The sequence below is a fragment of the Salvelinus alpinus genome, chromosome 6, assembly GCF_045679555.1.
Source record: "Salvelinus alpinus chromosome 6, SLU_Salpinus.1, whole genome shotgun sequence".
In the NCBI taxonomy this organism is placed as follows: domain Eukaryota; kingdom Metazoa; phylum Chordata; class Actinopteri; order Salmoniformes; family Salmonidae; genus Salvelinus; species Salvelinus alpinus.
This window is the reverse complement of record NC_092091.1, coordinates 91,353,690-91,371,189: the sequence shown is the minus strand read 5'-3', so window position 1 is coordinate 91,371,189 and position 17,500 is coordinate 91,353,690. Positions and strand designations below refer to the sequence as shown.

At 44.7% G+C, this 17,500-nt stretch overlaps 1 protein-coding gene across 1 annotated transcript in view; it reads right to left on the bottom strand.

Annotated features, from left to right (window-relative positions):
• LOC139579579 (ankyrin-3-like) overlaps window positions 1–17,500 on the bottom strand; it is a 258,392-nt gene that overhangs the window by 173,813 nt on the left and 67,079 nt on the right. Inside the window, exons 3-4 of the mRNA XM_071408336.1 lie at window positions 5,891–5,989; window positions 1–46 (exon numbers count right to left, since the gene is read on the bottom strand). The exon at window positions 1–46 is cut by the window's left edge and continues 53 nt beyond it. Coding sequence (XP_071264437.1) covers window positions 1–46; window positions 5,891–5,989 — 145 coding nt within the window. The remainder of the gene's footprint in view (window positions 47–5,890; window positions 5,990–17,500) is intronic.

The window sequence follows — 17,500 nt, the reverse complement described above, 5'->3', positions numbered from 1 at the left end:
CCTTCTGTCCGGCCAGCGAGGCGATGTGGAGGGCTGTGTTCCCTTTCTGCAGGGAGAGGAGCATGAGGACAGGACGCTTCAGTGTGTGTGGATGTGCATGTAGCAGTAGGTGTGTGTGTGTGTGTGTGTGTGTGTGTGTGTGTGTGTGTGTGTGTGTGTGTGTGTGTGTGTGTGTGTGTGTGTGTGTGTGTGTGTGTGTGTGTGAGTGTGTGTGTGTGTGTGGCAGTAGGTGTGAACAGCGTAGCCTCTATGCTAACACCTTTACCAGTCACCTGTTAAAAGGTCAGGCTGCAGCCCAGCTGTCTTTCAACTCTAGGTGGCACTATGTTGTCTGTCAGATAACTCCTCAATAACATGTCAGATAACTCCTCAATAACATGTCAGATAACTCCTCAATAACATGTCAGATAACTCCTCAATAACATGTCAGATAACTCCTCAATAACATGTCAGATAACTCCTCAATAACATGTCAGATAACTCCTCAATAACATGTCAGATAACTCCTCAATAACATGTCAGATAACTCCTCAATAACTTGTCAGATAACTCCTCAATAACATGTCAGATCACTAGAAGTGTCAGTAAAGATCTGGCTGCTGACTTATTGAGGGGTGAGAGGTGTGTGAATCAGAGGCGTGGATTAATTAAATAATAATAATAAGCCTATATGCCATTTAGCAGACGTTTTGTATCAAAAGTGACTTACAGTAAGTAGTGTGTGCACATATTTCCGTTCGCAAGACCGCAGTGGTGTTCGAATTGAGTGCAGAGTAAAGAGTGAGGGGGGTGAGAGACTAGGGGGCGAAGGGGTAAGGAGGGCGAGAGGCAAAGGGTGGTGAGAGATTCCCTGGAGGTTGTTTACGGTAGTTGGCGGTTAAAGAGCGCCGTCACCTGAGAACCCCACTGGATCAGATAACACACACCCTTCTGGTCTGACACTGCTATACGCTATTCTCTCTCTCTCTCTCTCTCTCTCTCTCTCTCTCTCTCTCTCTCTCTCTCTCTCTCTCTCTCTCTCTCTCTCTCTCTCTCTCTCTCTCTCTCTCTCTCTCTCTCTCTCTCTCTCTCTCTCTCTCTCTCTCTCTCTCTCTCTCTCTCTCTCTCTCTCTCTCTCTCTCTCTCTCTCTCTCTCTCTCTCTCTCTCTCTCTCTCTCTCTCTCTCTCTCTCTCTCTCTCTCTCTCTCTCTCTCTCTCTCTCTCTCTCTCTCTCTCTCTCTCTCTCTCTCTCTCTCTCTCTCTCTCTCGACACCCAGAAGTGATTTAGACTTTAGAGAAACTGATATTCTGCTTTCATCCTCTCCCTCCATACCTCCCTCTTCTTAGTACTAGAGAGTATAAATGGCCTCGCTCCACCGTTCCCTCTCTCTCTCCAACCCCGTTTCAATTCAATTCAAAGGGCTTTATTGGCATAGGAAACATGTTTACATTGCCAAAGCAAATGGAATAAACAATAAACAAAAGGGAAACATTAGTAAACATTACACTCACAAAAGATTTCAAATAATAGAGACATTTCAAATGTTATATTATTGGCTATGGACAGTGTTGTAACAATGTGCAAGTAGTCGAAGTGTGACAGGGAATATAAATAAACAGCTAAATATAGGTTTTATTTAAATGAAGGTGAAATACATTTTTTGTTTTGTTTTTTACAATGTTGTTTGTGTTCCACTGGTTGGCCTTTTGTCATGGCAACGGGACACACATCATGCTGCTGCGATTGCTCACTGCCGTATTATTGTCTAACATACAGCACACGGGAGTTTAGCAATGTTTGAATTGTTTTCAAATTCATCGCTCGCTCCCCACCAATCTTTCCACCCCCCTCTCTATCCACCTCTCTCTCTTCCTCGCTCCCCACCCCCCTCTCTATCCACCTCTCTCTCTTCCTCGCTCCCCACCCCCCTCTCTATCCACCTCTCTCTCTTCCTCGCTCCCCACCCCCCTCTCTATCCACCTCTCTCTCTTCCTCGCTCCCCACCCCCCTCTCTATCCACCTCTCTCTCTTCCTCGCTCCCCACCCCCCTCTCTATCCACCTCTCTCTCTTCCTCGCTCCCCACCCCCCTCTCTATCCACCTCTCTCTCTTCCTCTCCCCCCACCCCCCCCTACCCTCAGCATAATCTAAAGGTCTCAGAACCTTTAGCAGCAGCGTCAACAGCTGAATTTCTGTCTTAACATATCTGGGACCAGGCTAATTAACTACTAACTACATTAAGTACAATACTACTAAATGTATAAAGGTTGGGGTCAATTCAAATTACTACTGATGTATAAAGTTTGGAATCAAGCACTGAGCAAATTTCAGGTCTGCTGAGTGCCAACTTGAACGTTGTGAAAATTCCATGAAACATCCGGCGCACTTTTACTGTGAACACTGAGGCTGTAACTGAGGCTGTAACTGAGGCTGTAACTGAGGCTGTAACTGAGGCTGTAACTGAGGCTGTACCTGAGGCTGTAACTGAGGCTGTAACTGAGGCTGTAACTGAGGCTGTAACTGAGGCTGTACCTGAGGCTGTAACTGAGGCTGTAACTGAGGCTGTAACTGAGGCTGTAACTGAGGCTGTAACTGAGGCTGTACCTGAGGCTGTAACTGAGGCTGTAACTGAGGCTGTAACTGAGGCTGTAACTGAGGCTGTAACTGAGGCTGTAACTGAGGCTGTAACTGAGGCTGTAACTGAGGCTGTACCTGAGGCTGTAACTGAGGCTGTAACTGAGGCTGTACCTGAGGCTGTAACTGAGGCTGTAACTGAGGCTGTAACTGAGGCTGTACCTGAGGCTGTAACTGAGGCTGTACCTGAGGCTGTAACTGAGGCTGTAACTGAGGCTGTACCTGAGGCTGTACCTGAGGCTGTAACTGAGGCTGTAACTGAGGCTGTACCTGAGGCTGTACCTGAGGCTGTAACTGAGGCTGTACCTGAGGCTGTAACTGAGGCTGTAACTGCTTTGAGTTACAGTTTTACTGTGAACACTGAGGCTGTAACTGCTTTATGTTACAGTTTTACTGTGAACACTGAGGCTGTAACTGCTTTATGTTACAGTTTTACTGTGAACACTGAGGCTGTAACTGCTTTATGTTACAGTTTTACTGTGAACACTGAGGCTGTACCTGCTTTGAGTTACAGTTTTACTGTGAACACTGAGGCTGTAACTGAGGCTGTAACTGCTTTGAGTTACAGTTTTACTGTGAACACTGAGGCTGTAACTGAGGCTGTAACTGCTTTGAGTTACAGTTTTACTGTGAACACTGAGGCTGTAACTGCTTTGAGTTCCAGTTTTACTGTGAACACTGAGGCTGTACCCGCTTTGAGTTACAGTTTTACTGTGAACACTGAGGCTGTAACTGAGGCTGTACCCGCTTTGAGTTCCAGTTTTACTGTGAACACTGAGACTGTACCCGCTTTGAGTTACACTTTTACTGTGAACACTGAGGCTGTAACTGAGGCTGTACCCGCTTTGAGTTACACTTTTACTGTGAACACTGAGGCTGTAACTGAGGCTGTACCCGCTTTGAGTTACAGTTTTACTGTGAACACTGAGGCTGTAGCCGCTTTAAGTTACAGTTTTACTGTGAACACTGAGGCTGTAACTGAGGCTGTAACTGCTTTGAGTTACAGTTTTACTGTGAACACTGAGGCTGTAACTGAGGCTGTAACTGCTTTGAGTTCCAGTTTTACTGTGAACACTGAGGCTGTAACTGAGGCTGTACCCGCTTTGAGTTACAGTTTTACTGTGAACACTGAGGCTGTAGCCGCTTTAAGTTACAGTTTTACTGTGAACACTGAGGCTGTAACTGAGGCTGTAACTGCTTTGAGTTCCAGTTTTACTGTGAACACTGAGGCTGTAACTGAGGCTGTACCCGCTTTGAGTTACAGTTTTACTGTGAACACTGAGGCTGTAACTGAGGCTGTACCCGCTTTGAGTTCCAGTTTTACTGTGAACACTGAGGCTGTACCCGCTTTGAGTTACAGTTTTACTGTGAACACTGAGGCTGTACCCGCTTTGAGTTACAGTTTTACTGTGAACACTGAGGCTGTACCCGCTTTGAGTTACAGTTTTACTGTGAACACTGAGGCTGTAACTGAGGCTGTACCCGCTTTGAGTTACAGTTTTACTGTGAACACTGAGGCTGTACCCGCTTTGAGTTACAGTTTTACTGTGAACACTGAGGCTGTACCCGCTTTGAGTTACAGTTTTACTGTGAACACTGAGGCTGTACCCGCTTTGAGTTACAGTTTTACTGTGAACACTGAGGCTGTAACTGAGGCTGTACCCGCTTTAAGTTACAGTTTTACTGTGAACACTGAGGCTGTAACTGAGGCTGTACCCGCTTTGAGTTACAGTTTTACTGTGAACACTGAGGCTGTACCCACTTTGAGTTACAGTTTTACTGTGAACACTGAGGCTGTAACTGAGGCTGTACCCGCTTTAAGTTACAGTTTTACTGTGAACACTGAGGCTGTAACTGAGGCTGTACCCGCTTTGAGTTACAGTTTTACTGTGAACACTGAGGCTGTACCCGCTTTGAGTTCCAGTTTTACTGTGAACACTGAGGCTGTAACTGAGGCTGTACCCGCTTTAAGTTACAGTTTTACTGTGAACACTGAGGCTGTAACTGAGGCTGTACCCGCTTTAAGTTACAGTTTTACTGTGAACACTGAGGCTGTAACTGAGGCTTTGAGTTAGGCTACCAAGTAGGCTACTGTGGCTATGTGATCACAACCAGAGTAGGCTACCATCAAAAACAATGGAGAAAATGCATCCCAGAACATTTTAACATGGAAACAGCTGTTCTATCATTCGGCCTACAGTAGCAGCCGATGTGTGGTGTTCAACGTAGGCCTACATCCCATGAGACTTTTGACAAAACCATGCATGGCTTGACATTAACCTGTTTATCCACTTGTCCTTCAGACAAGGAGGTGACTGAAAATGTTGTTGTGTTGTTTGATGCAAGAAACCACTTTACAAAATAAAATGAATCATTATTCCCACACCACTATTACAGAGAATCAGACACATTATGCTGCCCTCTGCCTATTGGCTACTTAGCTTATTCAAGCCTGTCTCAAAATAAAACACTGCCCCTTTAAGACAAAAAAAAGCTCTTTATCTGACTCGCTTTTCAAAGATGTCTAGAAATGTACATGTTTTGTGCTCTTGTAGGAAGCAATCCCTCCCCCGTTGCTGACCACAGATGATCTATAACTAGCAAAGGATATGAACAAATGTGCACACGTGGCTACATGCAGCTCTCTCTTTGATCTCAAAACAAGCGCATCTACTCACGACCACTCATGCTGTAAACACAGTCCAGTTCAAAGTGAATGGCACAGATCCATATATGGCAATGTTCTATTTGCATATAGGCCTACTGCAGCTCTGATTGGTTATAGCACACCGGTCTGTGTAGAGTATGGGACATGAGTTGTACCTGTCGACGGCAATAGAATCCTACTCCTTGTTCTGTCTATAACAAAATCTCTTGTATAGTTTAGTTATGAAAACTAAATCTTGCATAGTGTGTTTTGTTTTCAGGTACGTTACATTGAAAGTGGCTAATATTGCGTTGATTCGATCTCAATTCCCACATAAAGGGACACGTTGATAGTGTTAACTAACAGGGAAAACTCAAAACAAGTTAGTTGAAGTTCAATACTCGTGCTTCTCTGCCCAGGCTGATTTATATTCTGTGTGGCAGTCTCAGGGGAGCTTAGAGAGAATATTGGTTGGGGTCAATTTAATAAAAAAAATAAAAAAAATACCCCCAAAAATATAAATAAATGTCATAAATAGCTTCAGGTTATTGGGAAGTCATTTGAGAACAGATTTGTTTCAATTATTCAATTGGAATTTGGGGTTTACTTCCTGACATTGACTTCCTGTACCTTAGTGGCAGAGTCGACGGCAGAGCCTCTCTCCAGTAGTTCTTCCACCAGGTCCTCATGGCCCTCCTTAGCTGCCAGGTGCAGCGCATTCAGACCATTCTGGAACAGAGAAACACAGGTCTCAGGTCAGCTTCTTAAACATAATAACTAAGGCATTCAGACCATTCTATATTACAGAGAGAGACAGGCCTGGAGTCAGTTGATAAACATTAGAACTAAGGCATTCAGATCATTCTGGAACAGAGAAACACAGGTCTCAGGTCAGCTTAGTAAACATAATAACTAAGGCATTCAGACCATTCTGGAACAGAGAAACACAGGTCTCAGGTCAGCTTAGTAAACATAATAACTAAGGCATTCAGACCATTCTGGAACAGAGAAACACAGGTCTCAGGTCAGCTTAGTAAACATAATAACTAAGGCATTCAGACCATTCTGGAACAGAGAAACACAGGTCTCAGGTCAGCTTAGTAAACATAATAACTAAGGCATTTAGACCATTCTGGAACAGAGAAACACAGGTCTCAGGTCAGCTTAGTAAACATAATAACTAAGGCATTTAGACCATTCTGGAACAGAGAAACACAGGTCTCAGGTCAGCTTAATAAACATAATAACTAAGGCATTCAGACCATTCTGGAACAGAGAAACACAGGTCTCAGGTCAGCTTAGTAAACATAATAACTAAGGCATTCAGATCATTCTGGAACAGAGAAACACAGGTCTCAGGTCAGCTTATTAAACATAATAACTAAGGCATTCAGACCATTCTGGAACAGAGAAACACAGGTCTCAGGTCAGCTTAGTAAACATAATAACTAAGGCATTCAGACCATTCTGGAACAGAGAGAGACAGGCCTGGAGTCAGTTGATAAACATAAGAACTAATGCATTCAACCCGTTCTATATCAAGAAAGACAGGTCTCAGGTCAGTGATATAAACATAACAACTAATGCCAACATGTGACCTTATTCCCTGTATAGTGCACTACTTTTAACCAGGGCCCATAGGGTTCTATATGGGATACAACCTGAGTCTTTTAACCAGGGCCCATATTGTTCTATATGGGATACAACCTGAGTCTTTTAACCAGGGCCCATAGGGTCCCATATGGGAGACAACCTGAGTCTTTTAACCAGGGCCCATAGGGTCCCATATGGGAGACAACCTGAGTCTTTTAACCAGGGCCCATAGGGGTCCATATGGGAGACAACCTGAGTCTTTTAACCAGGGCCCATAGTGTTCTATATGGGAGACAACCTGAGTCTTTTAACCAGGGCCCATAGGGTTCTATATGGGAGACAACCTGAGTCTTTTAACCAGGTCCCATAGGGTTCTATATGGGAGACAAGCTGAGTCTTTTAACCAGGTCCCATAGGGTTCTATATGGGAGACAAGCTGAGTCTTTTAACCAGGGCCCATAGGGTTCTATACGGGAGACAACCTGAGTCTTTTAACCAGGGCCCATAGGGTTCCATACGGGAGACAACCTGAGTCTTTTAACCAGGGCCCATAGGGTTCTATATGGGAGACAACCTGAGTCTTTTAACCAGGGCCCATAGGGTTCTATATGGGAGACAACCTGAGTCAGTTAGATGGTAACACGAGAACCAAGATATTCAGCCCACAGGTCACGTCTATGTATTTTATCATGAAGATATTTGACTGTGTTATTGTTTTAGTGCTTTTTTTTAGCTTGAAGACCATTCAAAAACCTTCAAAAAGTTGAAGCGGAAGTGGTCACGCCAGGACTTCCTTTCACCGGACGTCAACACGTCAAACTGAATCAGTGGACTGTTGTCTATCTTATTCAACCAAAGTAAACAATGTAGACCTCCTTCTCATCTCCGCTCGCGTATCGGACTGTTACCTAGCAACGGTACGTCTTAAAATATGTCCGACGTACAACATAATCTGTCCAAAAAAAAGAACAGTGTAAGGTATTAAATAAGTACCGACACTCAAACCACACGGAGAAATCAGTTGTAAACATAACAGGTGAGCGATTCAGCCCCTCTAAACAGCAAGGGAAACATTCTCTGGTCAGCTTAGATTCAACAGCTAACATGTTCATTAGCAACACGAGGGAGATGACTCATTTGAGATCAGTATTTCTGACACAACAGGCATTCAGACAGACCAATGAGACAACAGGGAACACAGATCTGAGATCAGTATTTCTGACACAACAGGCATTCAGACAGACCAATGAGACAACAGGAAACACAGATCTGAGATCAGTTACAAGCATAAGAACCAAGGCATTCGGATCAATGTTCAGAGGGAACACAGAGCAGGTCATGAAATTAGATAGAGGATCAATACTGGGCTCCCGAGTGGCGCAGCGGTCTAAGGTACTGCATCTCTAGTGCTAGAGGCGTCACTACAGACCCTGGTTCGATTCCAGGCTGTATCACAACCGGACGTGATTGGGAGACCCATAGGGCAGCGCCAAACCCATCTTCTAGGTTTGGCCGGTGTAGGCCACCATTGTAATTAAGAGTTTGTTCTTAACTGACTTGCCTAGTTAAATAAAGGTTAACATTAAAAAATAATGATCTAATCTTCTATCTCTATGGGACTGGCTACAGATCAGTTCCAAATACAACCTAACTTGTGACCCGAAAGGAAACACGTCACCAGGACACAGACCTCATATCAACCATAGAATCAGGAATAACAACTCCAACACTCACTTTTCATTGAGTTGTTCCACAAACATCAATTAAACTTGAAATTAACCACATTTAAAATATGTTTTAATTTTTTATTAATTACAATGACGGCCTACCCCGGCCAAACCCGAACGACGCCGGGCCAATTGTGCGCCACCCTATGGGACTCCCAATCACGGTCGGATGTGTTACAGCCTGGAATCGAACCAGGGACTGTAGTAACACCCCTTGCATAGGGTCGACTATAGGCTTATTATTCAGTTTTGGTTTAAATCTCTACGTCGTCACATTTAGCCAATTCAACCTAACAGCTGTGTTGCTGCAGCGTGAGTCTCTGCTGTAATATGGCACAGATCCTGGATCAGCTGTTAACTCTGCAGAGTGAGTCTTTGCTGTAACACGGCACAGATCCTGGATCAGTTGTAAACTCTGCAGAGTGAGTCTTTGTTGTAATACGGCACATATCCTGGATCAGTTGTTAACTCTGCAGAGTGAGTCTTTGTTGTAATACGGCACAGATCCTGGATCAGTTGTAAACTTAACAGGTTTTTAACAGGGTGTCGTTTGTGATACAGATGTCAACACGGCTCAGGGAGCTAGCTACATCCACTGATAACTGAAGACAAGGATAATATACGTACAGCTGTGGTAAAGGATAACACACACACACACACACACACATCACCTCGTCCTCGTCTTCCTCCATCCTGTCGTGTGTTGCCAGAGGAGCGAGAGGAATCCCAGCCCTCTCCTCCTCCATCTCCTCCTCCTTCTACACCAGACTATCTCACTTCTATTCTCTTCTCCTCTATTCTTTATCTTCTTTTCTCTCTTCTCTCTTCTTCTGGTCTGGTACTCTCTTCTTCTTCTTCTGGTCTGGTACTCTCTTCTTCTTCTGGTCTGGTACTCTCTTCTTCTGATCTGGTACTCTCTTCTTCTTCTGGTCTGGTACTCTCTTCTTCTTCTGGTCTGGTACGCTCTTCTTCTTCTGGTCTGGTATTCTCTTCTCCTTCTGGTCTGGTATTCTCTTCTTCTTCTTCTGGTCTGGTACGCTCTTCTTCCTCTGGTCTGGTAATCTCTTCTTCTTCTGGTCTGGTACTCTCTTCTTCTTCTGGTCTGGTACTCTCTTCTTCTTCTGGTCTGGTAATCTCCTCTTCTTCTGGTCTGGTATTCTCTAATTCTTCTTCTGGTCTGGTACTCTTCTTCTTCTGGTCTGGTATTCTCTTCTTCTTCTGGTCTGGTAATCTCTTCTCCTTCTGGTCTGGTATTCTCTTCTTCTTCTGGTCTGGTACTCTCTTCTTCTTCTGGTCTGGTAATCTCTCTTCTTCTGGTCTGGTAATCTCCTCTTCTTCTGGTCTGGTAATCTCCTCTTCTTCTGGTCTGGTATTCCAATAAAGATGAATCAGCTCCAGAAGATGAAGCACCACGGTGCAGGCTCCCCCCTTGCTCTCCCTTTTCACCTCCTGCCTGGTTCCAGAGGTTTGAATGTTAAGGGTCCTGTCTGCCTCCTCCTGCCCCCCTGCGGGCTCTCTCAGTCGGGTTGAGAGAGGAGCTACTGTCCCTCCTGGCTGGTCCTGGAGCCTTCTTTGGCACTGTAGTAAAGAGAGGTGTTGCTATCCCCTTATCCCTTCCTCTGTTCATCCACCCCCACCAATTCCAAAGCCCCCTCAACTTGGCAGTGGCTCGTACACACACACACCACACCACACACACACACACACACACACACACACACACACACACACACACACACACACACACACACACACACACACACACACACACACACACACACACACACACACACACACACACACACACACAGAACTACACGCACGTACACACAGAGTGAGTCGTTCAAATGCCAAAGAGCCATGGGGTATGGGCTTTCTGCCCTGTCATAGACACTATCAAGGACACACACATTTAGAAGCTTCTGAAAATGTCAACCCTTTAAAAAAAGGGAAAAGTGGCCTGCATTCCGGACAGGGGCCATAGAGTTTGATAGAGCACACACAGTGTGTTAGAGTCGCCTGGAAGGAGGGGGTGTGTTTCAGAAAGGAGAGCACGGGCCATAGAGTTTGATAGAGCACACACAGTGTGTTAGAGTCGCCTGGAAGGACGGGGTGTGTCTCAGAAAGGAGAACACGGGCCATAGAGTTTGATAGAGCACATACTTAGAAGGCTTCAAAGAGCAAAGATGAACCTCAGCTGATTAACACTCTGTCAGGTGAACTCAGTCATGATCATGTGACACACCATGCCCTTTCATTGGCCAGCAGTTCAATATCAGGTTTCAAATACCTGGTCATTTCTGTACCAGGAAATGGAGTGCAACCAAATATATCTCTGGAGTTTCCAGGGATGGACCTGGTTGGTCCCCATTGACATAAACTCAGTGGGGCAGAACTGTTGTGGACAGTCCTGGGTTCAAATACTATTCCATAACATCCAAATATGTTGGGGCCGGTTCCCAGACATATATTAAGCCTAGACCTGGACTAAAAAGCATTCTCCATAGAGATTCTCTACTGAAAGTGTTTTTAAGAACAGGACTAGGACAAATCTGTGTCTGGGAAACTGGCCCCAAGAGTTAAGAACAGGACTAGGACTAATCTGTATCTGGGAAACTGGCCCCAAGAGTTAAGAAGAGGACTAGGACTAATCTGTGTCTGGGAAACTGGCCACAAGAGTTAAGAACAGGACTAGGACTAATCTGTGTCTGGGAAACTGGCCCCAAGAGTTAAGAAGAGGACTAGGACTAATCTGTGTCTGGGAAACTGGCCACAAGAGTTAAGAACAGGACTAGGACTAATCTGTATCTGGGAAACTGGCCCCAAGAGTTAAGAACAGGACTAGGACTAATCTGTATCTGGGAAACTGGCCCCAAGTATTAAGTACAGGACTAGGACTAATCTGTGTCTGGGAAACTGGCCCCAAGAGTTAAGAACAGGACTAGGACTAATCTGTATCTGGGTAAACTGGCCCCAAGTATTAAGTACAGGACTAGGACTAATCTGTGTCTGGGAAACTGGCCCCAAGAGTTAAGAACAGGACTAGGACTAATCTGTGTCTGAGAAACTGGCCCCAAGAGTTAAGAACAGGACTAGGACTAATCTGTATCTGGGAAACTGGCCCCAAGTATTAAGTACAAGACTAGGGACTAATCTGTGTCTGTGAAACTGGCCCCAAGTGTTAAGAACAGGACTAGGGACTAATCTGTATCTGGAAAACTGGCCCCAAGCATTAAGTACAGGACTAGGGACTAATCTGTGTCTGGGAAACTGGCCCCAAGCGTTAAGAACAGGACTAGGGACTAATCTGTATCTGGAAAACTGGCCCCAAGCATTAAGTACAAGACTAGGGACTAATCTGTGTCTGGGAAACTGGCCCCAAGCATTAAGTACAGGACTAGGACTAATCTGTGTCTGGGAAACTGGCCCCAAGCGTTAAGTACAGGACTAGGACTAATCTGTGTCTGTGAAACTGGCCCCAAGCGTTAAGAACAGGACTAGGGACTAATCTGTATCTGGGAAACTGGCCCCAAGCATTAAGTACAGGACTAGGGACTAATCTGTGTCTGGGAAACTGGCCCCAAGCGTTAAGAACAGGACTAGGACTAATCTGTGTCTGAGAAACTGGCCCCAAGAGTTAAGAACAGGACTAGGACTAATCTGTATCTGGAAAACTGGCCCCAAGCATTAAGTACAAGACTAGGGACTAATCTGTGTCTGGGAAACTGGCCCCAAGCGTTAAGAACAGGACCAAGACGAATCTGTGTCTGGGAAACTGGCCCCAAGTATTAAGAACAGGACTAGGACTAATATGTATCTGGGAAACTGGCCCCAAGCATTAAGAACAGGACTAGGACTAATCTGTATCTGGGAAACTGGCCCCAAGCGTTAAGAACAGGACCAAGACGAATCTGTGTCTGGGAAACTGGCCCCAAGCATTAAGAACAGGACTAGGACTACTCTGTGTCTGGGAAACTGGCCCCAAGTGTTAAGAACAGGACTAGGACTACTCTGTGTCTGGGAAACTAGCCCCAAGTGTTAAGAACAGGACTAGGACTACTCTGTGTCTGGGAAACTGGCCCCAAGCATTAAGAACAGGACTAGGACTAATCTGTGTCTGGGAAACTGGCCCCAAGCGTTAAGTACAGGACCAGGGACTAATCTGTGTCTGGGAAACTGGCCCCAAGCCTTAAGAACAAGACCAAGACGAATCTGTGTCTGGGAAACTGGCCCCAAGCATTAAGTACAGGACTAGGACTAATCTGTGTCTGGGAAACTGGCCCCAAGCGTTAAGTACAGGACTAGGGACTAATCTGTATCTGGGAAACTGGCCCCAAGAGTTAAGAACAGGAATAGGACTAATCTGTATCTGGAAAACTGGCCCCAAGCATTAAGTACAGGACTAGGGACTAATTTGTGTCTGGGAAACTGGCCACAAGCATTAAGTACAGGACTAGGGAATAATCTGTGTCTGGGAAACTGGCACCAAGCCTTAAGAACAGGACCAGAACTAATCTGTATCTGGGAAACTGGCCCCAAGCATTAAGAACATGACTAGGACAAAACAATAACACCCTATGGAACCAATAGAACCACAATAACACCATATTGAACCAATAGAACCACAATAACACCCTATGTAACCAATAGAACCACAATAACACCATATGGAACCAATAGAGCCACAATAACACCCTACGGAACCAATAGAACTACAATAACACCCTATGGATCCAACAGAACCACAATAACACCCTATGGAACCAATAGAACCACAATAACACCCTACGGAACCAATAGAACCACAATAACACCCTATGGAACCAATAGAACCACAATAACACCCTATGGAACCAATAGAACCACAATAACACCCTATGGAACCAATAGAACCACAATAACACCCTATGGAACCAATAGAACCACAATAACACCCTATGGAACCAATAGAGCCACAATAACACCCTATGGAACCAATAGAACCACAATAACACCCTATGGAACCAATAGAACTACAATAACACCCTATGGAACCAATAGAACCACAATAACACCCTATGGAACCAATAGAACCACAATAACACCCTATGGAACCAATAGAGCCACAATAACACCCTATGGAACCAATAGAACCACAATAACACCCTATGGAACCAATATAACTACAATAACACCCTATGGAACCAATAGAACCACAATAACACCCTATGGAACCAATAGAACTACAATAACACCCTATGGAACCAATAGAACCACAATAACACCCTATGGAACCAATAGAGCCACAATAACACCCTATGGAACCAATAGAACCACAATAACACCCTATGGAACCAATAGAACTACAATAACACCCTATGGAACCAATAGAACCACAATAACACCCTATGGAACCAATAGAACCACAATAACACCCTATGGAACCAATAGAACTACAATAACACCCTATGGAACCAATAGAGCCACAATAACACCCTATGGAACCAATAGAACCACAATAACACCCTATGGAACCAATAGAACTACAATAACACCCTATGGAACCAATAGAACCACAATAACACCCTATGGAACCAATAGAGCCACAATAACACCCTATGGAACCAATAGAGCCACAATAACACCCTATGGAACCAATAGAACTACAATAACACCCTATGGAACCAATAGAACCACAATAACACCCAATGGAACCAATAGAACCACAATAACACCCTATGGAACCAATAGAACCACAATAACACCCTATGGAACCAATAGAACCACAATAACACCCTATGGAACCAATAGAACCACGATATCACCCTATGGTACCAATAGAACCACAATAACACCCTATGGAACCAATAGAACCACAATAACACCCTATGGAACCAATAGAACCACAATATCACCCTATGGAACCGATAGAACCACAATAACACCCTATGGAACCAACAGAACCACAATAACACCCTATGGAACCAATAGAACCACAATATCACCCTATGGAACCAATAGAACCACAATATCACCCTATGGAACCGATAGAACCACAATAACACCCTATGGAACCAATAGAACCACAATATCACCCTATGGTACCAATGGAATCACAATAACACCCTATGGAACCAATAGAACCACAATAACACCCAATGGAACCAATAGAACCACAATAACACCCTATGGAACCAATAGAACCACAATAACACCCTATGGAACCAATAGAACCACAATAACACCCTATGGAACCAATAGAACCACGATATCACCCTATGGTACCAATAGAACCACAATAACACCCTATGGAACCAATAGAACCACAATAACACCCTATGGAACCAATAGAACCACAATATCACCCTATGGAACCGATAGAACCACAATAACACCCTATGGAACCAACAGAACCACAATAACACCCTATGGAACCAATAGAACCACAATATCACCCTATGGAACCAATAGAACCACAATATCACCCTATGGAACCGATAGAACCACAATAACACCCTATGGAACCAATAGAACCACAATATCACCCTATGGTACCAATGGAATCACAATAACACCCTATGGAACCAATAGAACCACAATAACACCCTATGCCAGTGGTTTTATAAACCTCTCCTCTGGGACTCCCAGACCTTTCACCATGTTGCTGTATCCCTGAACTATGTCACCTGATTCACCTCGTCAAGGACTTGATGATTAGTCGACAAGTTGAGTCAGCTGTGTTAGCTGAGGAACAGATCAAACACATGGAACGGAATAGGGGTCCCCTGCCCTATGGAACCAATAGAGTCAGGTATTTTATGTTTGTGGGATGTTTTACAGCTTTCCATGATAGACCTCCGCTGGTCACTTTGGAAAAGATTAACTAATACAGGACACAAAAATAACTATATTATTTTAAAGATTTCAAATAGTATTCTTTTGAAGCCAACATTCTCTGGTTAGCAGGGGGGGGGGGGGGGTCTATAGGAGGGAGCATTTATTCCAGACAAGACAACCTCCCTGATACACACACACAGAGACCTCTCTAACACACACAGAGACCTCTCTAACACACAGAGAGACCTCTCTGATACACACAGAGACCTCTCTAACACACAGAGAGACCTCTCTGATACACAGAGACACACAGAGACACACACATAAACACACACACACACCGGACGTAATCCTCTTTTCCGGGTGAACTGTGAGAGAGGGACAAACAGATCCGTGTATCCATCTCACCACCTGGCCTATTAATTTAGCTAATGTACTAGCCTACAACACACACACACACACACACACACTCGCGCGCACGCACGCACGCACGCACGCACGCACGCACACACACACACACACACACACACACACACACACACACACACACACACACACACACACACACACACACACACACACACACACACACACACACACACACACACACACACACACACACAGCAGGGTGCAGTAGGTCCTGTACTGAATAACAATGTAGTTTGACACACGATAATGAAAGTTTGATGTTTTCTGATTGACAGATGAAACAGAGGCAGTGCATCCCAAATGGCATCCTATTCCCTATGTAATACACTACTTTAGACCAGAACCCATTGGGAGGGGAGAAGGATGCCATTCAGGATGAGGACAGAATATGAAGGAAGGAAGGCAGGAGAAAAGACAGGAAGAGAGGAAGAGGGACAAATAAAAGAGGGGAAGAGGGGAAAGGGGACAAATAAAAGAGGGGAAGAGGGGAAGAGGGACAAATAAAAGAGGGGAAGAGGGGAAGAGAGGAAGAGGGACAAATAAAAGAGGGGAAGAGGGGAAGAGGGGCAAATAAAAGAGGGGAAGAGGGAAAGAGGGGAAGAGGGACAAATAAAATATGGGAAGAGGGGAAGAGAGGAAGAGGGACAAATAAAAGAGGGGAAGAGGAACAAATAAAAGAGGGGAAGAGGGGAAGAGGGACAAATAAAAGAGGGAAAGAGGGGAAGAGGAACAAATAAAATACGTTAAAAGGGGAAGAGGAACAAATAAAATATGGGAAGAGGGAAAGAGGAACAAATAAAATATGGGAAGAGGGGAAGAGAGGAAGAGGGACAAATAAAAGATGGGAAGAGGGGAAGAGGAACAAATAAAATATGGGAAGAGGGGAAGAGAGGAAGAGGGACAAATAAAAGAGGGGAAGAGGGGAAGAGGAACAAACAAAATATGGGAAGAGGGGAAGAGAGGAAGAGGGACAAATAAAAGAGGGGAAGAGGAACAAATAAAAGAGGGGAAGAGGGGAAGAGGGGCAAATAAAATATGGGAAGAGGGGAAGAGAGGAAGAGGGACAAATAAAAGAGGGGAAAAGGAACAAATAAAAGAGGGGAAGAGGGAAAGAGGGGAAGAGGGACAAATAAAAGAGGGGAAGAGGGGAAGAGGAACAAATAAAATATGGGAAGAGGGGAAGAGAGGAAGAGGGACAAATAAAAGAGGGGAAAAGGAACAAATAAAAGAGGGGAAGAGGGGAAGAGGGGCAAATAAAATATGGGAAGAGGGGAAGAGAGGAAGAGGGACAAATAAAAGAGGGGAAGAGGAACAAATAAAAGAGGGGAGGAGGGGAAGAGAAGCAAATAAAGAGGGAAAGATGGGAAGAGGGGAAGAGGAACAAATAAAAGAGGGGAAGCGGGGAAGAGGGGCAAATAAAGAGGGAAAGAGGGGAAGAGGGGAAGAGGAACAAATAAAAGAGGGGAAGCGGGGAAGAGGGGCAAATAAAGAGGGAAAGAGGGGAAGAGGAACAAATAAAAGAGGGGAAGAGGGGAAGAGGAACAAATAAAAGAGGGGAAGAGGGGAAGAGGAACAAATAAAAGACGTTAAAAGGGGAAGAGGGACAAATAAAAATCTGTGGATTAAAGAGCAATATTACTCTCCCAGGATTACCAAGAGGGAGGATTACGACAGC